Source organism: Bufo gargarizans, chromosome 4 (assembly GCF_014858855.1).
Source record: "Bufo gargarizans isolate SCDJY-AF-19 chromosome 4, ASM1485885v1, whole genome shotgun sequence".
In the NCBI taxonomy this organism is placed as follows: Eukaryota; Metazoa; Chordata; class Amphibia; order Anura; family Bufonidae; genus Bufo; species Bufo gargarizans.
The window spans coordinates 481560718-481588680 of record NC_058083.1 but is presented as its reverse complement, the minus strand read 5'-3'; the positions used below and the strand labels follow the sequence as shown (position 1 = coordinate 481588680).

Genomic DNA, 27963 nt, shown 5'->3' with positions numbered 1-27963 from the left:
GTGGCCTATTTCAGTACAAAAAGAAAAATATATTCTCAGTTCACATTGGCGGTTATATGTGTTGAAAGCATGTCTGGGAGTCAGCAGGGTGGTAGCAGTGGGAGGTCGGGAGCCAAACGTGCCCAGGGTAGATCACCCAGCAGCCTACATACCCGGGAAGTAGTGGTGCAGGGGTTCACGGAAGTAGCGGCGGTAGCAGTCAGTCAGTGCGGCGGTTATATGTGTTATTTTGTATTTCAGTACAAAAAAGAAAAATACATTCTTAGTTCACGTCGGCGGTGGCTATATGTCTTAAAAGTGTTTAGTGGCTTATTTCAGTAAAAAAAGAAAAATACATTTTCAGTTCAGGTCGGCGGCGGTTATATGTCTTGAAAGTGTTTAGTGGCTTATTTCAGTACAAAAATAAAAATACATTCTCAGTTCAAGTCGGCGGCAGTTATATGTCTGAAAGCATGGCTGGGAGTCAGCAGGGTGGCAGCAGTGGGAGGTTGGAAGCCAAACGTGCCTGGGGTAGTGCACCTGCTTCACAGCAGCCTACCTACCTGGGAAGTAGTGGTGCAGGGGTTTGCGGTAGTAGCGGCGGTAGCAGTCAGTCAGTGCGGCAGTTATATGTGTTATTTTGTATTTCAGTACAAAAAGAAAAATCTATTCTCAGTTCACGTCGGCGGCGGTTATATGTCTTGAAAGTATTTAGGCCCCTTTCACACGGGCAAGTTTTCCACACGGGTGCAATGCGTGAAGTGAACTGATTGCACCCGCACTGAATCCGGACCCATTCATTTCTATGGGGCTGAGCACATGAGCGGTGATTTTAACGCATCACTTGTGCGTTGCGTGAAAATCGCAGCAAGCTCTATTTTGTGCGTTTTTCACGCAACACAGGCCCCCTAGAAGTGAATGGGGCTGCATGAAAATCTTAAGCATTCGCAAGCAAGTGTGGATGCGGTGCGATTTTCACGCACGGTTGCTAGGAGACCCGATCATTATTATTTTCCCTTATAACATGGTTATAAAGGAAAATAATAGCATTCTGAATACAGAATGCTAAGTAAAGCAGGGCTGGAGGGGTTTAAAAAAATAAAAAATAATTTAACTCACCTCAATCCACTTGTTCGCGTGACGGCATCATCTGTGAGGAAAAGGACCTTTGATGACGTCACTGAGATCATCACATGGTCCGTGTCACATGATCCATCACCATGGTAAAAGATCATGTGATGGACCATGTGATGAACGCAGTGACGTCATCAAAAGGTCCTATTCCTCAAAGAAGAAGACAGAAGAGATGCAGACTGCGCGAACAAGTGGATTAAGGTGAATTAATTTTTTTTTAATTTTTTTAAACCCCTCCAGCCCTATTGTACTAAGCATTCTGTATTCAGAATGCTATTATTTTCCCTTATAACCATGTTATAAGGGGAAATAATACAATCTACACAACCTTGAACTCAAACCTGAACTTCTGTGAAGAGGTTCGGGTCTGGGTACCACATTAAGTTTTTTTATCACGCGCGTGCAAAACGCATTGCACCCGCGCAATAAAAACTGAACCACGGAACGCAATCGCAGTCAAAACTGACTGCAATTGGGTACCTACTCGCGCGGGTTAAATGTCTTGAAAGAGTTTAGTGCCCAATTTCAGTAAAATAAAAATAAAAATATATACGAATTTCACTTCTGGAGTTATATGCGGTGAAAGCGTTCTGTGTCCTATTTCAGTACAAAAAGGGAAAAAACATGCGCACTTCACTGGTGCATTTATTTCTGCTAAAAGCGTTTACTGGCCTTTTTCAGTACAAAAAGATAAATATATACGCATTTCAGTTATATGTGGTAAAACCTTTAGTGACGTATTTCGGTAGAAAAAAAAAAAACATATTCAGCGTTCACTGTTGTATATTCTCAGTTCACGTCTGCGGCGGTTATATGTCTTGAAAGCATGGCTGGAAGTCAGCAGGGTGGCAGCAGTGGGAGGTTGGGAGCCAAATGTGCCCGGGGTAGACCACCTGCTTCGCAGCAGCCTACCTACCCGGAAGTAGTGGTGCAGGGGTTCACAAAAGTAGCGGCGGTAGCAGTCAGTCAGTGCGGCGGTTATATGTGTTATTTTATATTTCAGTACAAAAAGAAAAATATATTCTCAGTTCACTTCCGTTAAAAGCGTTTAGTGGCCTATTTCAGTACAAAGAGAAAGATACTTGATTTACTTGGTCAGTTTTGGCCCCGCGACATAATAAGTGAAATGTTATAATGGAAAACAATAGCATTCTTTAATACAGAATGCTAAGTAAAATGTCCCTTGAGGGTTAAAAAATACAAAAAAAATTACTCACCTCACCCTTTTATCGTCATTCAGCAGGACCTGCTCTGACATCACCATCTTCACCAGAAGAAGAAAGAAGACGATAACGGCTGCGCGATCAAGTGGATGAGGTGAGTAATTTATTTTATATTTTTTAACCCTAAAGGGACATTTTACTAAGCATTCTGTATTAAAGAATGCTATTATTTTCCATTATAACCATGTAATAATGGAAAATAATAAAGTGAATGGACCTCATCCCTATTTATTATCATCTCCTTAGCAACCCTCCATGAAAATCGCACTGCATCAGCACTTGCTTGCAGATGCAATGTGACTTTCACGCAGCCCCATTCACTTCTATAGGGCCTGCGTTGCATGAAAAAACGCTGAATATAGAACATGCTGCGATTTTCAGACAACACACAAGTGATGCGTGAAAAACATTGCTCATGTACACAGCCCTACTGAAATGAACGGGTCAGGATTCAGTGGGGTGCCATGCGTTCACGTCACGCATTGCACCCGCACGGAAAACTCGCCAGTGTGAAAGGGGCCTAAGAGTGACAACTGTCATCTGCATGTCAAACGACTTCACAGTATTATTTCACTACCACAGCAGACTCCCTATACGTGTTACTACAAGGCACAGTGTTCTACACCACTATAAAGGCTCTCCATAGCCAGGAAATAGCGGTTTAACGTAATTCGCCGCAAATATATTCGGACCGAACCGAATTTTGCCAGAAAAATTCGGCAAACCGGCAAATCGAATTTTAGAAAAATTCGCTCATCTCTAATGGACACCTTCGGGCAATTTTTTATGATTGCATTTAACTCATTTTTCTATTAATTTTCTATTAAAAATTTTCTTCAGTTTTTGTGATACAGGTATAAAATTTAAGTCTAGTTGCAGACTGTCACTTTTTGTTTACTCTGATTCCCGTCAGCTGATGCTCATGTATAGCTCTTACCCCTGATCTGCTGACATCTCAAATACTATAACTAAATTGTTAAAAAAAAAAAGGATAAGCATGTAGTTTAACCACTTCCAGACCGGGCCATTTGCCCCCTTCCTGACCAGGCCTAATTTAGCAAATCTGACATGTGTCACTTTATGTGGTAATAACTTTGGAACGCTTTTACTTTTCCGAGCCATTCAGAGCTTGTTTTCTCGTGACACATTGTACTTCATGTTAATAGTAAATTTGAGTCAATATTTTGTTTTACGTTTATTTATAAAAAAATAAATAAATCCAAAAGTTAACGATTATTTGAAAAAATTCACTGCTTTCTAAATTTGAATCTCTCGGCTTTTAAGACAGATAGTGATACCTCATAAAATATTCATTACCGTAGTTTTCGCCCTATAAGACGCATCGGCCCATAAGACGCACCTAGGTTTTTGGGGAGGAAAATAAGAAAAAATATATTTTTAACCAAAAGGTGTGCTTTTGGTGGGTTTGGAACTAATGGTGGTCTGTGGATGGCACTATAACTGGGGATCTGTGGATGGCACTGTTATGGGGGGGATGTGTGGATGACGCACTGTTATAGGGGGGATGTGTGGATGATGCACTGTTATGGGGGGATCTGTGGATGACACACTGTTATGGAGGGATCTGTGGAAGATGCACTGTTATGGGGGGGATCTGTGGATGACGCACTGTTATGGGGGATCTGTGGATGACGCACTGTTATGGGGGGGGATCTGTGGATGACGGACACTGTTATGGGGGATCTGTGGATGACAAACACTTATGGGGGGATCTGTGGATGACGGACACTGTTATGGGGGGGATCTGTGGATGACGGACACTGTTATGTGGGGATCTGTGGATGACGGACACTGTTAAGGGGGGGGGATCTGTGACAGACACTGTCATGGGGGGGGATCTGTGGCTGGCACTGTTACAGGGAGGATCTGTGGCTGGCACTGTTACAGGGGGGATCTGTGTCTGGCACTGTTACAGGGGGGATCTGTGTCTGGCACTGTTACAGGGGGGATCTGTGTCTGGCACTGTTACAGGGGGGATCTGTGGCTGGCACTGTTACAGGGGGGATCTGTGGCTGGCACTGTTACAGGGGGGGATCTGTGGCTGGCACTGTTACAGGGGGGATTTGTGGCTGGCACTGTTACAGGTGGATCTGTGGATGGCACTATTATGGGGGATCTGTGGGTGGCACTGTTATATATGTGCCATCCACAGACCCCCCACCCCATAACAGTGCCATCCACAGACCTCCACCCCATAACAGTGCAATCCACAGACCCCCCAGCCCATAACAGTGCCATCCACAGACCCCCCACCCCTTAACTGTGCCATCCACGGATGTTCCCCATAAAACTGTCATCCACAGATACCCCCCCCTCCAGTATACAAATATAAAATGTCTTATTCAATTAAAAGTGATTAAACATGCCCCCTCACTCCTAATATTACCGTACATCCTAACAGCTTCTGTACAATGCAGGCAGGCAAGCCGGACGGCTGGCACATCACTCACTAACGTCACATGCCTGCGCCGCCTGCTTCATTCATAAAGTAGGCGGCGCAGGCACGTGACATCAGGGAGTTACGCTGCCGCCCGCCCAGCTTGCCTGCCTGCATTCTACAGAAGCGTTTAGGATGTACAGTAATATTAGGAGTGGGGGGCATGTTTAATCACTTTTAATTGAATAAGACATTTTATATTTGTATTGTGCAGCACTGGAGCGGCGGGGCTATAGTACAGTGACTGCACCGCCCCGCCGCTGTTGCCGGCCCCCAGGTCCTCCTCCCAGTCCCTCCCCACTCGGGGGGGGGGGGGGGGGGGGGGGTGGAGTGCGTCTTATTGGGTGAAAAATACGGTAATTAACATTCCCCATATATCTATATATCTACTTTATGTTGACATCATTTTGGCAATGTCATTTAAAATATTTTTTTTAGGACGTTAGAAGGTTTAGAATTTTTGAAGCAATTTTTAAAATTTTTAAGAAAATTTCCAAAGTCAACTTTTTCGTTCAGTTCTGAAGTCACTTTGTGGGGCTTACATAGTGGAAACCCCCCATAAATGACCCCATTGTAGACACTATACCCCTCAAGTTACTCAAAACTGATTTTATAAACTTTGTTAAACCTTTAGGTGTTACACAAAAATTAGGCCTCTTGCACACGACCGTAAGGCTTTTTCAGTATTTTGAGGTCTGCAAAAACGGATCCGCAAAAAAATACAGCTGACGTCCTTGTGCATTCCATTATTTGCGGAACTGAACAGCTGGCCCCTGATAAAACAGTACTATGTGGACAATAATAGGACATGTTATATCTTTGAATGGACTGGAAAAACGGAAACGGAAGTACCTTCCGTTTTTTTGCGGATCCATTGTAACGAATAATTCCGTATACGGTCCGTATACAGAACGCAAGAAAAACGGAACGTAAACGGAAAAAAAATACGTTCGTATGCAAGAGGCCTTAAAGGGAAATGGAGATGACATTTTTAAATTTAAATTTTTGGCAGATTTTCCATTTGAATCCATTTTTTTTATTTAACACATCGAGGGTTAACAGCCAACCAAAACTCAATATTTATTACCCTGATTCTGCGGTTTACATAAACACCCCACATGTGGTCGTAAATTGATGTAAGGGCACACGGCAGGGTGCAGAAGAATAGGAGCGCCGTATGGTTTTTAGAAGGCAGATTTTGCTGAACTGGTTTTTAGATGCCATATCTCCCCCTGATGCACACTTACAGTAGAAACTCCCAAAAAGTGACCCCATTATTGGAAACTAGGGGATAAGGTGCCAGTTTTATTGGTACTATTTTGGGGTCCATATGATTTTTAATTGCTCTATATTACGTATTTTTGTGAGGCAAGGTAACTAAAAAAATGGCTGTTTTGGCACCGTTTCATTTTTTACAACATTCATCTAACAGAGTAGATTATGTGCTATTTTTGTAGAGCAGGACGCAATGATATCAAATATGTCTACTTTGTTTGTTAGTTCAGTTTTACGTAATAAAGCATTTTTAAAAAACAAATTGGGCCAGATTTATCATGACTCTGACAGCTCACTCCAATTTCACATATGGCTAAAGTCAGTTTTAGCCTAGTCAGATTTATGATCGGCCCTTTAAGACTGTAATAAATGTGGTTTGACGGTAGCAGTTTATCTGTCAGCAAGCAGCTTTACAAGGTTGCACGTCCTTACGAAAAAGTCGCATGTTCTATTAAAAAGTCTCATAAGATAAGCATGGTCCTCGCTGGAGTGAAATTGCGCATTTTTGGGGGACTTTTTTGCAACATTTTAAATAGTCCCAATAGTAAATCTGTCTAGAGATTCATTTACATAAGAAAACACGCCCACTTTCAGAAAACTGGCGAGCATAGTGCAGAGCAGAAAAAAGTCGCAAATTTGTGTGCAGTTTTAGCGCATTTATTTGCGACTTTTTCACTCCATTATTCTGACTTGAGCTAATGATAAATCTGGCCCATTATATTTTTGTGTCTCCATTTTCTGAACACCAGATTTTTTTTATTTTTCTGCCGATCGTCTTGTGCAGGGGTTCGTTTTTTGCAGGAAGAGTTGATGTTTTTATTGGTACCATTTTTGGGTACATATGATTTTTTGATCATTCATTATTACACTTTATGGAGCAAGGTGTTTTTACAGCATTCACCTGAGGGGGTTAGGTCATGTGACTTTTACAAAGCAGATCGTTACGGATGTGGCAATACCTAATATGTCAACTTTTTCTTATTTATTTAAGTTTTACACAATAATAGAATTTTTTTAACCGAAAAAATGATGGTTTTAGTGTCTCCATAGTCTCACAGCCATAGCTTTTTTATTTTTTGACCGATTGTCTTAGTTAGGCCTCCTGCACACGAACGTGTGTGCCCAGTGGCCGTGCTGTGGCCCGCAATGCACAAACACCATCCGTGCGGGCAGCAGCAGCGGATCGCGGACCCATTCACTTTAATGGGTCTGCGATCCGGCCGTTCCGCAAAGATAGGATATGTTCTTTTTTTTTTTTTTTTTGCAGAACGGAAGTACGGGACAAAACTCCACGGAAGCACTCCGTAGGGTTCTGTTCCGTGCGTCCGTTCCGCATATCCGGATGTGCGGAACCATTGAAGTGAATGGGTCCGCATCCGAGATGCGGAATGCACACGGAATGGTGCCCGTGTATTGCGGATCTGCAAATGTGGTCCGCAATACTGCAACGGGACACCTACGGTCGTGTGCAGGAGGCCTTAGGGTCTCATTTTTTTGCAGGATGAGGTGACTGCTTGATTGGTACTATTTTGGGGGGCGTACACCTTTTTGATCGCTTTGTGTAGCAATTTTTGTGATGTAAGATGACAAAATGGCTCTTTTTGACACAGTTTTTATTTAAAAAATTTTATGGTGTTTATCGGAGGGGGTGGATCATGTGATGAATTTATAGAGCAGATCGTCACGGACGCAATACAACAATACCAAATATAACTATTTTTTCTATTTTTAACATTTTTTTTAAATTACTTAATTAGGGTAATTATTTTACATGTGAAACCTTTTATAAAACACTTTATTTTTTTATTTTACACTATGCATCCCCCATAAGGTCATACAAGACCTCTGGGGGACATTTAACTTCACTTTTTTTTTTTTTCACTATTGATTTCTCCTGTAACTGGGGCTGACATAGTAGCCCCAGTTACAGGGGAAATACATTCTCCCCCCCCCCACCCCTAGAGAGGCTGTACAGCCTCAGTGCAGGGGTGATCAAGGTTCCTGCACTCTGCGCTTCCTGATCTGTATACACCACGCTCAACGAGCGCTGTGTATACAGCTATCTAGAAGGCATGGACATCTGGGAACTATCCCTGCCTTCTTCTGGGGTGCCCTGCTGTCACTGACAGCGGGCCTCCCGCTCGGCAGCTGCATGATTAGTGTGCAGCTGCCATCTTTGATCGGACGTTCCAGAACATCCATTCAGAGATAAACGACCCACGACCGCTTACAGGACGTTTATAGTCAATGGGCGGTCGTGAAGTGGTTAAATAAGTGTTTATGAGTTCAGGAGATCAGAGCTATACTTGAGCCCTGAAGTAAACAGATGGTGACAGTCTGCAAATAGAGTGAAATTTAACCCCTGTATCACAAAAACAGCAGAATTTTCTTTTTCAGAAAGACCAGTTGCAAAAATGTTTTTTTTTTGTTTGTTTTTTGCTGAAAAGGAGTAGAATGCAATAATTTACAAAGTGCCCCCGAAGGTGTTCATAGTCTTTAAAGAGCATCTTGGATCCCAGATTATTTTGTTATTTAAGCATTACATCTAATAAGTAAGTAAAACACTCAAATTCAGTTAGTAATTCTCATTGTTCCTTAATAAGGAATAGTGGCTGTTTACTTGACACAAAGCAATTTGTAAAACACATGTAGTGTTTTATGCACTGAGCGCTAGACAATATTGTTAGTGTTATTTTAATTGTAATTATTAAGAAACAAATGCGCTAAATCCCCAATCAACGGGGAAGGAATTATATTAAAAATTTACAGCAGTGGCCAGTTGGGTTGTCTAAAATCACAAAGGGCTCAATTTGGGAAATAGTGATTTAATCATTTTATTTTAATTACCTCTTCCTTGGGATTCTGCCACAGGATAAGGCTCACGTTGCAAGGAACGACACTGTGCTTTTCAACAGTACAATGGTAACATGCATATTAGTCTTTTTTTTGATGTAGTAAGACATTAGGGAGTGTTTTTCCAATGAAAGTTATAATGAAAATAAATCATATAGGAGTTAGAGGCTTGAGGATTTATGAATTTGATGGCTATAAACCAATGTTTTGTGCTTTTTTTTTAAAGGAGCCACCGGAACGGACTACAAGTCAGTTCCCAAGCACATCTCCATGACAGGGTCTCTGTGGCTTGATCCCCCATCTGGATGACAAGTTCACCCCCATTGACCAACTCAAAGGATTATGAGTGGAGACCAGCCAACCTTTCGCATAGAGGTCAATCAGACGTAGTCCACTCAGAGCCATCATAACCAAGTTCATGAAGCAATACTGCAGCAAACGTCCCATGAGCTTAAGTAAATGCTCTTTCCCCACATCCGGAAACGTCTCATAAAGGGGACCTCTCAAGATCCTTGTTGTGTATCGCATTGCAGAAGATATATCATCCACTGAGATGACAATCGCAGAGGGGAGCTTGCCTACAATCATCCTCATGTCCCTGCTAGAAGTCTACTGGCTGTTCCTCACCTCTTTGTGCGCCACTGCCTGCTCTGCTGTGATGTCATCAGCCAATTTCCTTGCTCCTCCAATCTGGGATTTCATTCTTTCCACCCAAGGCTTGCAAAAATCAGGTGGTTAATTTTCAATGTTTATGGAATTATCGTCCATCTTGGATTTTATCTTTCCTTGAGATATCTAGGGAACAAGTCTTTCCAGACAGGTCAACATCCTCATATCAGAGAGTGGTTCCTTGCTTGGCATTGCAAATGTCTTACTGTGGGAGACAACATCCTGCAGGGTACTTTTAGTGTCCGCATTCAGTCCAAACTCAGGGTCCATAAGGTTGTGTTAATTTACTAGCTGCTTGTTTGACCTTGGAAGAGTCACTACTTCCTTTATTTGCTGTTCATTTGGTTCTGGACATAGGACCTGTTGGATCTCTGTCACCTTATTGATATCCACAGTGAAGGACAAAGGGGTAATCGAAGAAATGACTATTCCTTCCTCAGATAAACCAAATGATCCGAATGGATTAGCTGATTGGTTCACATCCAGTAATCCATCTGCAGAGTCCACATTAGGAAGCCTTTGGCTGTTTGTCATTTCTCTGCTTTCATCTCCCTCCTGGCTGGAAGCTTCAGCTGACAAGGTGAGGTCATCATCTGCTAAGGTTTGCTCCTTGGCCACATTCAGTTGGGGGATCAGTAGCTAGGTCTTTATTATCATTTATGTTTGCAAGTCCATCATAGCGGTGCAGTAAATCTGCAGTCAGTACTGGCTCCCTGATGACTGCCGGACAAACTGACAGGGTTTAACTGCATAGCTCCTTCTTGCTAGGCCCAGTTTTAAGCTTCTCTACCGGGAAATTGTACTTTTCCACTACCTTGACATAATTTACAGTCTCTGCCCCCAATGGATTCTTTTGTGGCTTTACTGTCCTCTAAGCGGTGTAGGGATTTGCTCTGCTAGGCAGGGTAAGCGGACGCAATACAGAGGCAAGACCACGGTTGAAAAAAACAAATTCCAGTGTTTATTTACTGAGAAAAGGCAGAAAAGAAAAAACAATGCTTTACAGAGTCCTGGAGTTAGTTCACACAGCAAGAGCTCCCAAAATAACATAAACCACCTGGCAGACCACAGGAGGCTTTAATGCGACTGACTCCCAGCAGGCGGCTCTCATGCAGCTCTCAGCCGTGCAGTCCGTCTGTTTGTGGATGGTACACGGACGTCCGTAACTGTTTAATACGCAGTAACTTACAGAGTTCCCTCATGACCTTGGACATAAAAGGGGTCCCCTGGTCAGTCAGGACCTCTTTAGATAAGCCCACTTGGGAGAACATTTCCATTAGCTCTTTAGCTAGAAGTCTCGCCGATGTATGTCGCAGTGGCACTGCCTCCGGGTACCGAGTGGCGTAATCAAGGACAACCAAGATGTGTTGATGTCCCCTAGCGGACTTCGGTACTGGGCCTACTAGGTCCATAGCGATTCGCTCATACGGTACCTCGATGATTGGGAGAGGCACCAAGGGACTGCGAAAAAGGTGCTGGTGGCTAGTTGCCTGACAGGTCGGGCAAGACTTACAGAACTCATCTACCTCTTTAAACACACTGGGCCAGTAAAATAGTTGTAGTATCCGGTCCTGTGTTTTTTGCATTCCCAGATGACCCCCGAGAACATGCTGGTGGGCTAACTTTAACACGAGTTTGCGATAAGTCTGGGGCACCACCAACTGTTCAATGGATTCACCTCGCAGCTGATTTACCCGATACAACATATCCTGATGAACCACAAAACGGGGGAACACAGACTCTGCCCCTGGTGGTTGTGGTTCACCATCTATTATTAGTACATTTTCCCAGGCTCAGGATAAGGTTGGATCCAGGGTGTTGTGCGGTACCAAAATTATCTCCGGAGACATTGAGGTCCGCCAGCTCAAGCCCCGGCGGGAAGTCCTACATGTCTCCCACCATTACACTTAGCGGGGTTGTTTCCCCCTCTTCCACCGAAGTGGCGGTCACCCCTACCGCTGTCCCTTCGGACTCAGGTTCTCAGGGTTCTGGTCTCCCCCCTGAGCCGGGCCACTCTTTTAGGGTTACCCCTGTCACATGGATATCAGTGACTCTCGTAGCCGGCCACAGTGCCGGGAAGTCTCTCCCTATTATAAGTTCATAGTGAAGGTTGGTTGCGACAGCCACCTCGTGGGTCCACCTGCTGGAGAACCGTGGACAGAGACACCATAGCAGTGGGGTAATCTTAAGTCTCCAGGTATACAAATGACTCCGACCTTACGGCCGGCGTACTCAGCAGAGTGTATCAGGGATGCCCTCACCAGGGTCACCAGACTCCCTGAGTCCAACAGAGCCTCCGCTGGAGTGTCTCCCACCTCCATCTGGCACAGGTGGTTCAGAGACTCCAGAGCACCCACGGCACGCAGTTTCCTGGCATACAATGATTGACGGAAGCCATAGTTCATGTCCATGGGTTCCGCCTGCTGTGGACAGTCCGCTCAAACATGGCCAGGCTCCCGACACCGCCACCAGACTATTGGTTTTATAAACGACATACACCCGTGTGCAAACCAAAAATATTTCTGCAATTACGCCAGCCTCACTGCGCTTGCTTGCATCCTCCACCAATTGTAGGTATTTGCTCTGGTAGGCAGGGTAAGCGGACGCAATACAGAGGCAAGACCACGGTTGAAAAAACAAAAGTCTAGTGTTTATTCACACAGAAAAGAAAAAACAATGCTTTACATAGTCCGGGAGTTAGTTCACACAGCAAGAGCTCCCAAAATAACATAAATCACCTGGCAGACCACAGCAGTCTGTAGGGCGCCTGACTCCCAGCAGGCGGCTCTCATGCAGCTCTCAGCCGTGCAGTATGGCAGATCTCCTCAGCTCCAAACAACACAGAGCTTCTACAGCTCCACTGTCACTTGGAGGAACATACCACACCCAGCTGAGCTGCTGGCTGGGTTTTTAAACCCCAGCCCAAAACCTGGCCTGGACGTGGGTAACAGCCACCCACCCTGCTCTTTGGCTGCTCCCAATAAGAACCGGCACGGATTGGCTTTACAGCCACACTAAGTAAAACAGTGTCAGCGAGCACTAGCTGCTGCTGGCACACAAAATTACCGGTTCTTATCTCACCGAGGCCAGGAACCTCAGTGAGACGTACCTTCCGTCAATGACGGACCCTTGCGCCTTCCTACAGCGGTTATCGGAGTTATCAATATCATCCTCTGAAATAACATCCATACCTTCATCTCGTGGTCCTTGGACAAAGGAAATCTCCCCAAAATCTCCCTCTTTTTCTGCAACACGAGCAGAATCTTCAGCCTCAGCATCAAGGGTCCCTTTGATACTATTACTGCCTCCCATTTTACTACCTGCTTTGTCAATGGGATCCTCTGCAGTAATGTCCATATCTCCATGTCCGGGTTCTTGGACAATAGAGTTCTCAACAAGAGTGTCTTCTAGCAACTCGCAGGACTCTGCTATAACGCTGCCACTTCCCAACTTGTATGGAAGTTTTGACGGGGTTTGTTCTTCTGGAACTTTATGTTCACCAATATGATTCCCCAGAAACTGTCCATTTGGACTTGTCTGGACTTGTTGTGTCCTCCCGTTTGTTGTAAACACATAATGGGACACCATCCGCCCCAAGTTGGTTCCCAGCAATACACCAGTAGGGATGGCATTTGTCACTCCCATAGTCCAAACTCCATGACCTGCACCCCAATCCAGGAATACACGTGCCATGGGTATGGAAGGGTTCATCTCTCCTACTCCTATCACAGCCAGGGTTTGTCCAGGGAGTATATCTTTGGGCGGGACTAGTTCAGGACGCACTAGGGTGACTTCTGCTCCAGTATCTCGCAGTCCGATAGTGACCAGTTTCTGCAACCTCCCTGGTCTAGAGTCCTCTCCTGGGTCTGATCCTCCTGGACAAGGGCTTTAATTAGCTGCTCTTTGTTCTTGCCGACAACGGAGATTCCTCTCTCCTCACATTGTGCAGCAAGCACATCCTTCGAAAACCATCTGTTCGATGAGGCAGCCATCTTTGTACACGTTGTGTGAAAAATAGGGCTGCACGATATGGGAATTTTGTGCGATTGCGATTAGGGCCCTAAAAATTGCGATAACGATATGCGATGCGATATTTTAAGGGAATTGTGCTAGAGGTCTATTTGCTTGGATTTTCCCATATGAGCCGCTGACACGGCTGGGTATGACATAGTTATGGGGGATCCGTGGATGACGCTGTTATGTGGGGGATCCGTGGATGACACTTATGTGGGGGATCCGTGGATGACGCTGTTATGTGGGGGATCCGTGGATGACGCTGTTATGTGGGGGATCCGTGGATGACGCTGTTATGTGGGGGATCCGTGGATGACGCTGTTATGTGGGGGATCCGTGGATGACGCTGTTATGTGGGGGATCCGTGGATGACGCTGTTATGGGGGATCTGTGGATGACGCTGTTATGGGGGATCTGTGGAGGACACTGTTATGGGGGATCTGTGGAGGACACTGTTATGGGGGATCTGTGGAGGACACTTATGGGGGGATCTGTGGAGGACACTTATGGGGGGGATCTGTGGAGGACACTGTTATGGGGGGGATCTGTGGAGGACACTGTTATGGGGGGGATCTGTGGAGGACACTGTTATGGGGGGGATCTGTGGAGGACACTGTTATGGGGGGGATCTGTGGAGGACACTGTTATGGGGGGGATCTGTGGAGGACACTGTTATGGAGGGGGATCTGTGGAGGACACTTATGGGGGATCTGTGGAGGACGCTGTTATGGGGTGGATCTGTGGATGGCACTGTTATAGGGGATGTCTGCTATGACACATAGGGCCATGAGGGGGGCCAGCATAAGACACACATATAGCATCTTATGCTGGTCCCCCTCATGGCACTATGTGTCCTCTCATGTGTCCTAAACTGCGCACATAACTGGCTTTGTGTGTAAAGTATTTTACTACTGTCTGAAACAATCTCTCTCCTATTAGGCCTGCACAATATATCGCCAAAGCAATCGCAATTAATCGCCATATCGCAATCGCCAATTGGCCGACCCAAAAATGCTGCAATTATATTACCATATTTTTCGCTTTATAAGACAAACTCCCCCCCCCAAAAAGGAAAATGGCAGTGCACCTTATAAAGTGATTGTTGACTTTTTACGTGGTTGACACGGATGTATCGCCGGCCGCTATGCTGCACAGCGCGGCCGGCGATACATCAGTTACAGTGCGGGGAGGGAGGAGGGGCTGGAGGCAAGTCGTTATTTTAATGAACAAATGTTATTTTATTTATTCTATTTTATTTATCTGTTCTGTGCAGTGCTATTAAGAAAATGGCAAGTTTTGTATTTTGTACTTTTGCAGTAATGCAAATATGTTATTTAATTTAGTAAAAGATGTTTTATTTTGAAAAACACTGTGCATTTCAGTTCTTGAGTTAAAGGAAACCTGTCACCATGATTTTGCACATAGAGCTGGGGACATGGGCTGCTAGATGGCCACTAGCACATCTTTTATTGTGTTAAAAAACAGTTTTGATTGATATGCAAATTACCTGATATGAGTCCTGTATCCGGAGATGAGTCAAGCGGAAAGGAGCACAGGGAATGAACATGATGCCGACACTGCGCATGCGCTAGCTCGCGCATCGCGAGATTTCGGCGCTCCAGCTCTGTGACGTCACCCCGCAAGGAGGAGATTCGGAGGACGCGAGGCGGTGCTGGGCTCCTTTCCGCTTGACTCATCTCCGGATACAGGACTCATATCAGGTAATTTGCATATCAATCAAAACTGTTTTTTAACACAATAAAAGCGCAGAGAGCTATGGGACCTGGGTACTGCAGATGTGCTAGTGGCCATCTAGCAGCCCATGTCCCCAGCTCTATGCGCAAAATCATGGTGACAGGTTCCCTTTAAGCATAACTATATTTCTGCATTATCAGTAATTTGTGTGTGCTTTTGCCTTGAAAATCCAAGCAAATAGACCTCTAGCACAATTCCCTTAAAATATCGCATCGAATACCGTTATCGCAATTTTTAGGGCCCTAATCGCAATCGCACAAAATTCCCATATCGTGCAGCCCTATCTCCTATTGATAAAATAGCCAGCCTCTGTACTCACTTTCACTATGAATGCACGGTAGCGAGCGGTCCGGCCGTAGCGTGACTAAGTCACGTCAGTCACATGCCGGCCGGGGTTCCGGAATTTTCTGCTACCCGGAAGTAACGTGGGAGGTGTGTCTCTCACCTCGGCTTCTCATTGGCTCTGCCGGGGGTTTGTCGGCGCAGGCGCGGAGGATTCACCCGTAGCGTGAACGTGCCGAAGGTAGCATAAAATTCCAGGCCACTGCACATGCGCGAAGAAGAGGGCCGAAGGTAGCAGAAAATTCCGGCTCACTGCGCATGCATGAAGATGACCGAAGGTAGCAGCAAATTCCGGCTTCGCGCATGCGCAGTGGGCCGGAGTTTTATGCTACCTTCGGCTCCTACTGCGCCTGCGCCGAGCCGTCTTTTTTAGCGAGCCAAAGGTAGCAGAAGATTCCGGCCCACTGCGCATGCGCGAAAAAGACGCTTGGCGCAGTAGCTCCGAGTCAGTTAACAATAAAGGACTACTGCGCCAAGCCGTTTTTTTTCGCGCATGTGCAGTGGGCCGGAATTTTTTGCTACCTTCGGCCCTTTTTCGCGCATACTTTTAAACAGTTTATGTCTATATTGTGGAACATAGTTTTAAGGAAATGAAATAAAGATTTAAAATGTTATATTAGTCAGCACTTCAAGCTAGACGTAATGTGGTCTGAGTGCCCAATTAATAAAAATACTGTCAAGTAAACGTCACAGAGGTGCTGAAGAGGTCTAGATATTTGTATTTTGTTAACCTTTATTGTTAACTGGACTCGGCGCTACTGCGCCTGGACGCCTTTTTTCGCACATGCGCAGTGGGCCAGAATCTTCTGCTACCTTCGGCTCGCTAAAAAATACGGCTTGGCGCAGGAAAATGCAGGGGCGTTCTGCCAGATTAACACACTTTAGCCGAATGCGCTTGCGCAGCGCGCAGATCCCCTCCTCCAACTGATTCCAACGCGTCCACGTGACTTCCGGTGCAGCTACATCACTTCTGGGTATAGGCTTTTGTCCGGGTATAGAAAAGTGGCAGAACACCGGCCCGCTCGCTGCAGTGTATTTATAGTGAAAGTGAGTACAGAGGCTGGCCATTTTATCAATAGGAGAGAGCTTGTTTCAGACAGTAGTAAAATACTTTACACACAAAGCCAGTTATGTGTGCGGGGCCCCTTCATATATAAATCGCAGCATTTTCGGGTCAGCCAAATCGCCATATCGGATTTGGTGATTATATTAGTAAAAAAATAAAAGATAGAGAAAGAAAAACAAGAAGGGGGGGGACTGTTTTGCACATATGTCTCAAGAACAAAAATTTTGTACTGCGTTTTGCCTTGTGTGCTGGTCTACCTTGCAAGGTCCCTACCAGCCGTTAGTGTCAGGAATAATTGCGTAAACCAGGCACTAACACCCCAGTCAAAGATAAACAATGACTATCCCACTACACACAAGCCACAGATTGAGCCTCGATCACACCCTGACACTACCTCTCACGCACCCCAACACGCTGCCACCATCTATGTCATTTAAATCAATACACTGATTAATTAAAGGCTCATAGAAAATCCCACAGCGCCCCACTCGCAAGCAGGCTCACAGTGGCACAGCCACATGTATAGCAAATACACGGTAACGCAAACCTCACTCATACACTTAAAAAATGGAGGTTACTGGGCTCGTTCAGGGCACAAGGCAATACCATTAAAGATGTGCTTTAATGTACTAAAAAGGTACAGTACTTGGTTACAAAAAGTTTAAAGAAATATGACATACATAAACATGCACAAAACAGTATAAAAATAAAAGGATATAAAGCATAAAGGTTCTTACTCAATGAATTGTGTGGTCAGAGTTCCTTCTGGTTTCCGGGGACAAGAGGAAAGTGGAACACAATCCATTGTTGATCGGATCCCCAAATTGTGTCCAAGAAATTCTCCCAATAGTTCATTTTTATACCCATTCGGCAGAGGTTAGAGCTGAGAGGAGTCTCCCTCCTATTCTGTCCCAGCCTTCTGGGATGGCTCTCATTACCTGTTCATGCTCCACCTCTCTTACTCAGCTGGCAGACATGAAATATTATTAAAATATGGCTTCCCGTCCACACTCATGGATATTTGCGCAGCCGGTATCTTCTTTTCTTCAGGACCTGCGGTGACGTAACCGCGATCACCACATGATGAGCGCAGTAATGTCACCGCAGGTCCTTTTGCAGGTCCTGAAGAAAAGAAGATACCGGCTGCATGAGCAAGTGGATGAGTTGAGTTTTTTTTTTTTTTTTTTTTAATCCCTCAATAGACATTTTATTTAGCATTCTGTTTTAAGAATGCTATTATTTTCCGTTATATAACCATGTTATAACGGAAAATAATAAAGTGAAGTTCGGGTCCCCATTGACTTAAATGGGGTCCGGGTTCGAAATAATAAAGTGAAGTTCGGGTCCCCATTGACTTAAATGGGGTCCGGGTTCGGGGTGAAGTTCGGGTCCGAACTTTGATCTGAAGTTCGGCTGAACCCGGCGAACCTGAACTTCCACGGGTTCGCTCAACCCTACTTATGAGATATTTTCTATATCCTCTTGCACTGTATCTGAAAAGCTTCTGGACCCCTGCTGGTCCAAGGTCAGTGCGTATTGCACCTGCAGGCCCAGACGAAACGGCACATACAATCACAGAATGGCATGAACATATATGGGATCACACGAAAGGTATAAAACATACACAGATAATAAAAGTTAGGAGAATTGTTGTCCATTTCTAACAGATTGGCATGACACATATGATATATTTTTCAAAACCTGGTAATACTGGAAGAGATTTTAAAAATCCACAGAATACCAGGACTTCCATCATTATTTAACCCAAATGGTATCTTTCTAGAGCACTGTAAGGGTCCATTCACACGTCCGTTTTTTCTTTCCTGATCTGTTCCGTTTTTTCAGGAACAGATCAGGACCAGATCTGGACCCATTCATTTTCAATGGGTCCTGGAAAAAATCGGACAGCACAATGTGTGCTGTCCGTTTCCGTTGTTCCGTTCCGCATGTCCGTTTAAATATAAAACATGTCCTATTCTTGTCCTGAAAAATCGGATCCTGGTACAATGCAAAGTCAATGGTTCCGCAAAAAACGGAAGACATTCAGATGTCATTCCGTATGTCTTCCGTTTTTTGCGGAATCCGTTCCTGGAAACACATAGCAAATTTTTTTTTTTTCATTTTTTTTTCAAAGAAATCCAAACAACTTTATTTGATTATTGAAATGTATACATGTTTCCGTTTTTTGCGGATCCGCAAAAAACGGATGACATACGGAAACATTTTCAGGAACAACGGATCCGCAAAAAACGGACCGTTTTTCAGGATGAAAAAAAACAGGACGTGTGAATGGACCCTAAGGGTCCATTCACACGTCCGTTGTTTCTTTCCTGATCTGTTCCGTTTTTTCAGGAACAGATCTGGACCAGATCTGGACCCATTCATTTTCAATGGGTCCTGAAAAAAACCTGACATAGTGCTGTCCGTTTTTTTTCAGGACCCATTGAAAATAAATGGGTCCAGATCTGGTCCAGATCTGTTCCTGAAAAAACGGAACAGATCAGGAAAGAAAAAACGGACGTGTGAATGGACCCTAACACTGTATAGCTCCATCTGAGAAGTTCTCTTTCTCCTGGAGACTCCTTATTTCTTCTTTTCTTTCTTCTACTTTCCTGTCTCTCTTCTCTTTTCCCCTACTTTTTTATACAGTGTGGCCCATGAAAAAGGAGCCTGCCTCCGATACCTTCAAATCAAACTGCTGAATAGTAAATATTCAGAGCTCAGCTCTCATTTTTTCAGAGCCCTGTAGGAACTAAAAGCTGAGCTCTGACTGGTTGCTATGGACAACTAAGACAGATTTACTATTCGGCAGTTTGATCTGGAGATATTGGAGGCGGACTACTTTTTCGTGGGCCACCCTGTATAATCAAAAACCCAAGTGGATCAGGAAATTTAGTTTTTATCGTCTGTTTTCGATTTTTATTTGGCTGGAGTTCCATACTGGGACACAATTTGTCCAACCAAGGAAATGTAGGACCAATGAACCAAAAGCAACTCAACGTGTATTACTCAGATTGAGTCTCACTTCAACAAATGGCATTTATCATGTAGAGAAAGTTAATACAAGGCACTAGGGATCGACCAATAAAGATTTTTTAGGGCCGATACCGATAATCTATGAACTTTCAGGCCGATAGCTGATAATATATACAGATATTCAGTGAATTTTCATTTTTGAAAAAAACATTAAAAGATTCCTACACAAATCTGCTGAAAATGAATATGTTTATTGTTAACGTGTAGATTTTTTTCTTGTAAATCTTTCTTTTTCATTTCTAATTAATATTTTGGTGTGGGTTTTTTTTTTGTTTGTTTTTTAACTAGGGACTAGAACCCTTGTCCTATTCACCCTGATAGAGCTCTATCAGGGTGAATAGGACCTCACACTCTCCCTGCTGCTCTGTGCATAGTGCACAAAGCAGAAGGAAGCTTACCATGGCAGCCAGGGCTTCAGTAGCGTCCTGGCTGCCATGGTAACCGATCGGAGCCCCGGGATTACACTGCTGGGGCTCTGATCAGAACTTCCACTGAGGAGGAGGGGAGAGGGGACCCTGTGGCCACTGCCACCAATGATTAATACTGGGTGGCTTTGGTGGTGGTGGGGGGGGGGGGATATGGGGCGCACTGCGCCACCAATGTCTTTAATACTGCAGTTGGGGGGAGAGGGGGCGCACTGCGCCACCAATGTTTTAATACTGGGCTTGGGTGGTGGTGGGGGGGCACTGCGCCACCAATGAAGATAACTCTCTCATTCATTCATATATAGGAGGCGGCTACAGAATCACAAAGCCGGCTCCCGACCTCCATAAGCGTTAGCTGCGATCCGCGGCACCTGAGGGGTTAACTACCGCAGATCGCAGCTACTTGTCATAGAGGTCGGGAGCCGGCTATGTGATTCTGCAGCCAGCTCCAGCCTCCTGTATATGAATTAATGAGAGAAGTAGCCTCATTGGTGGCGCAGTGGCCACTGCCCCTCCCCTTCTCTTGTCCTCCCTCCTCTCATTGGTGGCAGCGGCAGCAGCAGCACAGGGGGGAGGGAGACACTGCTTCCTTCTCCCCTGTGCTGCTGAGGGAACACAGAGAGCGCAGTAAGCAGCGCGATCCTTGTTCCCCATACGTTATCGGTATATCGGCAAAATATATGCCGATAAGGTTCAAAATCCTGAATATCGGCCGATAATATCGGTAAAACCGATAATCGGTCGATCCCTACAAGGCACTTCCTAATGTAATGTGATTGTCCATATTGCTTTCTTTGCTGGCTGGATTCATTTTTCCATTACATTATACACTGCTCATTTCCAGAGGTTATGACCACCCTGCAATCCAGCAGTGGTGGTCGTCTTTGCACACTATAGGAAAAAAATCCAGCCTCTCTGGTGGCCGGGAGCACACATAGGATGGTGCTTTCTCCTATATGATGTATTGCAGGGTGGTTGTATCCATGGAAATGAGGCTGCTATGAATGCGGTGAGGAATGGGGCGGCAGGTTGACTAGTTAGCATTTCATACACCAGATCTTACCTCTAGTCTGTTATTAGAACAGTCTAACAGGACTAGGTTAGCCCTGTCTTTTTCACTTGATATTGGAGCCCAAGGCCAGATATCATTATCAGGTACTTGCCACCAACAAATGGCAAGATCCTGTACACAATTTATCGCAAGGCGACGATTGAGGTGCCGAACTTTAGGTCCTGGCATATCAACATATGTGATCTATGGGGAAAGAAAAAGAAAAAAAAAAAGTGAAAGGATTGTTTTGTGATTTACATTCACTGATTTACAACAGTTACATAGCAATTTTGCATAGGCTACAACACAAATATTAAATTATCGTCACCCAATAAAGCAGGTCATAAAAAGCTAGACAGCTACCCCATAAACATGCATTCACCCTTTATCTCCTTGGCAAATTACCGCCATGTATAACACCTCTCCTCCAGACAGAAGAACTCTACCTCTATGGTGCCACCAATAGTTTGCTTCCCTGTAAGTCAATGTCCGACATTAAAGAGACTCAAGACATGATTAGGGGTATCATCCAAGTGGGTCTTTTTTGTTTGGCTGATATTCCTAGTCACGTCATCTTTTTCATGCCTTTTTTCGACAGTCACTAAGAGGCCTTAGGCTGGGCCGCAGCCAGTCTAAGCTCTCCAAGGGTCTCCCATGCAGTGGAGAGCAGAGGGTCTCCCGTGCAGGAGTGCCGATCCAAGCCATTTAATCCCCCACATACTGTGGGCAGTGCGCCCTCCCCAGTATTAAAATCATTGGTGGGCAGTGCGACCTCCCCCCTCCTTCATTGGTGGCAGCAGCAGTTGTGATTGAAGTCCCAGCAGTGTAATACTGGGGCTCCGATCGGTTACAATGGCAGCCAGGACGCTAACGAAGTCCTGTCTGCCATGGTCAGTTACTCAGCAGCATGAGCAATGCTCCGCACAGACCTGTGAGTTACAAGAAGTAGTATAATGCTGTAAGTATAATGCTGCTGAGTAACTGACCAATGATTTTAATACGGGGGGGGGGGGGGGTTGGGGAACATTGTAGAAACATTCCCGGCACCCGACCTCTGACAGGGAGCTGTGATCACATTAAGGCCTCATTCACACAAGGCAGTGCGTTCCGGCCTGATTCTGTCCAGAATGCACTGCACCGCACGGCTAACTATATTGTGGGGCAGGAGGGGGTGTATTGGTCTGTTGAAGTGATTGGCACCATAACCATGCCCAACGGCTGCAATGCGATCGGCTGCACAGGATCGCAAGGGACATTATGCCTGTGGTCCAGTCCAAACAAAATGCTGCAAGCTGCCTTGCGATCCCGTGCGGCTGTGGCTACGGTGCCATTCACTTCAATGGATCGTCACGCCCCCTCCTGCCCCACAACATAGTGAGCCGGCCACGATGTAGTGCATTCTGGACAGAATCATCTGGTGTGAACGAGGACTAAACTTGGAGTCATTTCACACCACAAAGACTGGAACGCAAGCCAGCCACCTCATTGCATAAGGAAGCGTGGCGGTGCATTGAAATATGGTTTTGATTTAAAATTATTTTTTGTATCAGGACAAGTAGATTGTCATGAAGGACAAGTAGATCGAGCCCCCGCTTCAGTCCTTCGACAAGTAGTTTTTTTTTCCTTTTATTTCCACACCCCTGTGCCCTACAGGAATAGTGCAATGTATTTAAGAAGCGATCAAAAGATCGCCTATTATAATCCCCTTGTGGGACTATAAAATGTTTAAAAACAAAATAAGTAAAATGAATTTAGACATTTTAAAAAATTCAAAGCTAAAAAATGTACCTTTTTTCATTGAAAAAATGCTTTTCAATGTACTGCAAAAATAAAATATCCACCACATATTTGGTATCTATTACGACCCACACTATGCAATTATCATGTGATTTATCCTCTTTGGTCAACGCCATTAATAAAAAAATTTTTTTAAAAAGCCAGAATTGCTGCATTTTGCATACTCGCCATTGAAAACTGGAATAAAAAGCCATCAAAAAGTGTAATGAATTAAAATAAGATACCCATGAAAATTACCATACAAGTCATCATGCAAAAATCAAGACTTTACACAGCTCTGTAGAAAGAAAAAGAAAACCCTATGGGTCTTGGGATGCGGCAATGCAAAAACATTTTCTTTTTGTGTTTTATTATTGTCTAAAAGTAAAAGAAAAGGGTTAAAAAACAGCTATATGTATTTGGTATCACTGTAATCGCACTGACCCAGAAAATAAATTTATCCTGTTATTTATACCGAAAAATGAACGCCACAAAATTTATGTACAAACTCAGTGGCAGTATTGCTGTTTTTTCTCGTCTCCCTCCCAGAAAGAGTTAATAAAAGTAATTTGTCCTGCAAAAAAAAAAGAAAAAGCCTCATATGGCTACATAGATGGAATAATATAAAAGTTATAACTCTAGGAATGTGAAGATGAAAAAAATGAAAACAATCTCCGGTCATTGCGGCCTAAAACAGGCTGGTTAATAAAAAAAAAGACAATCAGGCAACTTTTGTGTTAAAGAAACCTAGTGTGAAACCATCCGCACAAGGTACCAATAGGGTGGTTTTACATATAAGAGAAATGTATAATGATGGGACTTTTGAAGTCAGTTTTTCTTTGATTTTGAATTGGCGAAAGGTGTTGCACAATGTTTGTTAAATTTGGTGCACATTATATCTTATACTATTGTCTACAAATTATATTCCACTTTTTCCATGAATTCAACTAGAGTGATTATGCTACTTTAAAAAAAAAAGTGTTGTGAAGTGAAGTGGTAAAGAACAGCAAAAAGTTGAAAATTCTAGCAATTGGTTTTTACTTTTCTACACCAGAAAATTGCTGTACAAACATGATACATTGCACCCACTGGGGTTTTAGCAAAAAAATGCTGGAATAATTTGAGGCATTTTTCCTGCCATTTCTTGCAGTCTTTTTTCAGGTTTTCTTCACTTTTGGTGCTTTATTTTAGTCCATGCGTGTTTTTAAAACCAGCAAGCTATCGGCCCGGAATTTTTACAGGAGCGTTCCAATAGGCTTCTTTGGAGGTAAAAAAAAAAAAACGAACTACAAAAATGTGTAACTAAAGAAACGCCGCTCAAAAGACAAATTTTAAAAAAGCATGAAAATCATGTTTAAAAACAAAATAAAAAGCCTGAACGAAACGGTGTATAAGGCCTCATTCACACGAGTCGAATATTCCATGCATGAAAGCATAGCACCCGCACTGAATCCTGACCCATTAATTTCAATGGGTCTGTGAATATGAGCGTTGTTTTTCACACATCATTTCTGGGAAAAAAATGGAAAAAGGAGTAAAAAAATAAAAAAATCTCAGCTTGTTTTATACTCTGCATTTTTCACGCACCCCTGGCCCATCGAAATAAATTGGGCTTCAGTGAAAAACGCATTGCATCCGGGTGCTGTTCTGATGCAATGCGGTTTTCACTGATGGTTGCTAGGAGATGTTTGCAAATTTTCCATTTTTGCAGGTACACCCCCCCCCCAACTTGTTACCACCCCTCTGTAACCTTACTGAAGTCTAATAGCAATTCATTCATAACTTCTGGTAGAAATAATAAAGGAACGACACAACATAGAGACATAAGAATAGAGGCTTCGGAATTGTTATTACATGGTGAATGCATGAAGCTATTAAAACAGGCTTGTCAGGAGCGGTGACAGGTCCTCTTTAAGTACTCATACTGGGACAAATATTAACAGCCTATATGTAAACATCCTATGCTATTTTTTTTATAAAAAAAAAAAAAATGTGGGTGGTGTTCTGGATATCCATTTTTTAGGTCACTCCATGTATCCACTTGCTGCCCTGGCTCTTTAACGTCCTCTTTGGACTTTTAACGGCATTTCTTGACTTTCTCGGTCAGACCATTCACTTTCAAGATAAGCACTCACACATATCAATCAACAACAAAAAATACAAAAATTATCACTCTTAAAAACCATGACAGAAAATAGAAAATCCAGATCATGCTTCTTCCCTTCTGAGCCCTGGCGTATAATGAACAGTTTACGACCACAATTGGCGTGTTACAGTGTTCAGCAGAAAATGGGTAGCAAATTGTGGGGGCTATTCTCTGGTTATCTTTTGTGAAAAAGAAATTTTGGGGTTAAAGCACCATTTTCTTGTAAAAAAAATATTTTATTTTTTATTTTTACAGACAAGAATTATAAATTCTATGAAGCGCCTGTTGGGTCAAAGTGCTCACTGGGGTTGTTTCGATACCAACATTTTGATTCGGTTTCGATACCATAAAAAAGCATTGCAATACTCTATACCATTCAATACCACACGCGAAAAAAATTATAATGACAAAAAAAAGCCATGTGCATTCCACATTTTATGTAATGTCTGACCTATAATCGAACAGTCCTATCCTATTTTTTGGGGGGGACGAGGTAACAAAAAAATAAAATAAATGGCGAATTGTGCAGTTTTTCTTTTCTTTTTTTTTTCTTTTACGGCGTTCACCGGGTAAGATATTTTTTCATATTTTAATAGTTTGGTATTTTCGGACGTGGCGATATGTAATATTTTATTTATTTATTTATTGTTTATATATTTTATATGTAACATTCGGAAAGGGATGATTTATACTTAATATTTTGGTGTGTGTTTTTTTTATATATATCTCTATCTATCTATCTATATATATATATATATATATATATATATATCATCAAGGGGAGAAAAACAACTGGATCGCACATCCACAATGCTATGCTTTGATCTAATTAAACTCTCATCTCAGCGCAATATTAAAGTGTACAGCCCCCCATACTGCATGCTGTACAAGAGGCATTAGTGTACATTTTGATCAAAAGGCCTAAGCCCACTCACCACGCCAAGGTCGCCTCTTTCAGTGGGACCTACTCTGACAAAAAGGCGCAGCACAATGCAGTGACAAAGCGGCACTGCTCTAGTAGGCAGCATGACCCAGGAGTCAAACAGCAACCCTGCTGTCCGACAATGCCACCCATGGCACTCGGCCCCACCAACCCACCAGCACAGTGCCACAAAGAAAAAGGCCACCACGCAGTACTGCACCATGTGAACAGTTGTCTAACACAACAGGTCCACTGTTTTTCTCCCCTTGATATATGCAATTTGAATCTTCCTTCTTCACCACTGGTATCAGCACTCCTCTCATTCAGCACAGGTGGTTTTAATTTTGCAGAAGTCTGCATAGAAGTGGTCATTGACCTGTAGCTCCTGATAGCAATGGACATGTTGTGTTAGACAACTGTTCACATGGTTCAGTACTGCATGGTGGCCCTTGTTTTTGTGGCGCTGTGCTGGTGGGACCCAGTGTCATGGGCGGCATTGTCGGACAGCAGGGTTGCTGTTTGACTCCTGGGTCCCGCTGCCTACTAGGGCAGTGCCGCTTTGTCACCACATTGTGCTGCGCCTTTTTGTCAGAGTAGGTCCCACTCAAAGAGGCGACCTTGGCGTGGTGAGTGGGCTCATGCCTTTTGATAAAAATGTACACTAATGCCTCTTGTACAGCGTGCAGTATGGGGGGCTGTACACTTTTATATGGAGCCGAGAAGCGAGTTTAATTAGATCAAAGCATAGCATTGTGGATGTGCGATCCAGTTCTGTTTTTCTCCCCTTGATATATGCATATTTTTTTTTTCAGTAGCGTCGGTTACCTGGCTGCCATGGTAACCGATCGGAGCCCCGCATCTATACTGCTGGGGCTCCAATCAGAAGCTGCCACTGCCACTAATAAGAGGGGGTGAGGGGACTCTGTTGCCACTGCCACCAATGTTTTTAGTACTGGGGGGGAAGGCCGCAATGCATCAACAATGTTTTTAATATTGCCACGGATCAATATAATTTGCTCTGCTTTAACCACTTCCAGACTGGGCTATTTACCCCCTTAGGCTACTTTCACACTAGCGGCACGGAACTCCGGCAGGCTGTTCCAACGGGTGAACAGCCTGTCAGATCAGTCCTGCCGCTAATGAACGTGTGCCCCCGGACTGCCGCTCCGTCTCTATTGACTATAATGGGGGAGGGGCGAAGTTCCGGCGGATGCGCGGCGAGAGGCTGTCGGAATAAATGTCGGACATGTCGCAGTTTTATTCCGGCAGCCTCTCGCCGTGCGTTGCTGTGCCTCCGCCGGAACTTCATCCCCGCACCCATTATAGTTAATGGGGACGGAGCGGCAGACCGGGGGCAGGACGAATCCGACAGGCTGTTCACCCGACGGAACAGCCTGCCGGAAGTCCGTGCCGCTAGTGTGAAAGTAGCCTAAGGGGGCAAATGGCCCGGTCTGCAAGTGGTTAAAGCAAAGCATTTTATATCGATAAGTACAATGCTCCTCTGTTGTGTTGTTTTTTTGTTTGTTTTTTTATAATGAGGATTCATTTGAGGATAACATCTCCTCACAGCAGCAGAAAAAACATTTTCTACGAATATGGAGTTTAAAAATGATACCTCTTTCTGACTGAAGTGCCCTTTTACCCCTTAGAGCATAAGGTCGTCAATATCAGATCAGCAGGGGTCCAACATCCAGCATGCCCCTGCCAATCAGCTGGTTAAAGAGAACGCGCGCGCCATGCCTGAGGATAGGTCATAAATAAAAATAACTTGCACAACCCCTTTAAAAGCTTGTATGAAGCAGGCTCACGCACAGAGCTTGTTACATACAGCTGACACCT

At 44.1% G+C, this 27963-nt stretch overlaps 1 protein-coding gene across 3 annotated transcripts in view; it reads right to left on the bottom strand.

The window, feature by feature from the left end:
- The window catches only part of LOC122934711 (WD repeat containing planar cell polarity effector), a 404198-nt gene that overhangs the window by 229311 nt on the left and 146924 nt on the right, over positions 1 to 27963 (bottom strand). For all 3 annotated transcript variants that reach the window (XM_044290369.1, XM_044290370.1, XM_044290368.1), the window contains exon 9: positions 21293 to 21484. In XM_044290369.1, coding sequence (XP_044146304.1) covers positions 21293 to 21484 — 192 coding nt within the window. The remainder of the gene's footprint in view (positions 1 to 21292; positions 21485 to 27963) is intronic.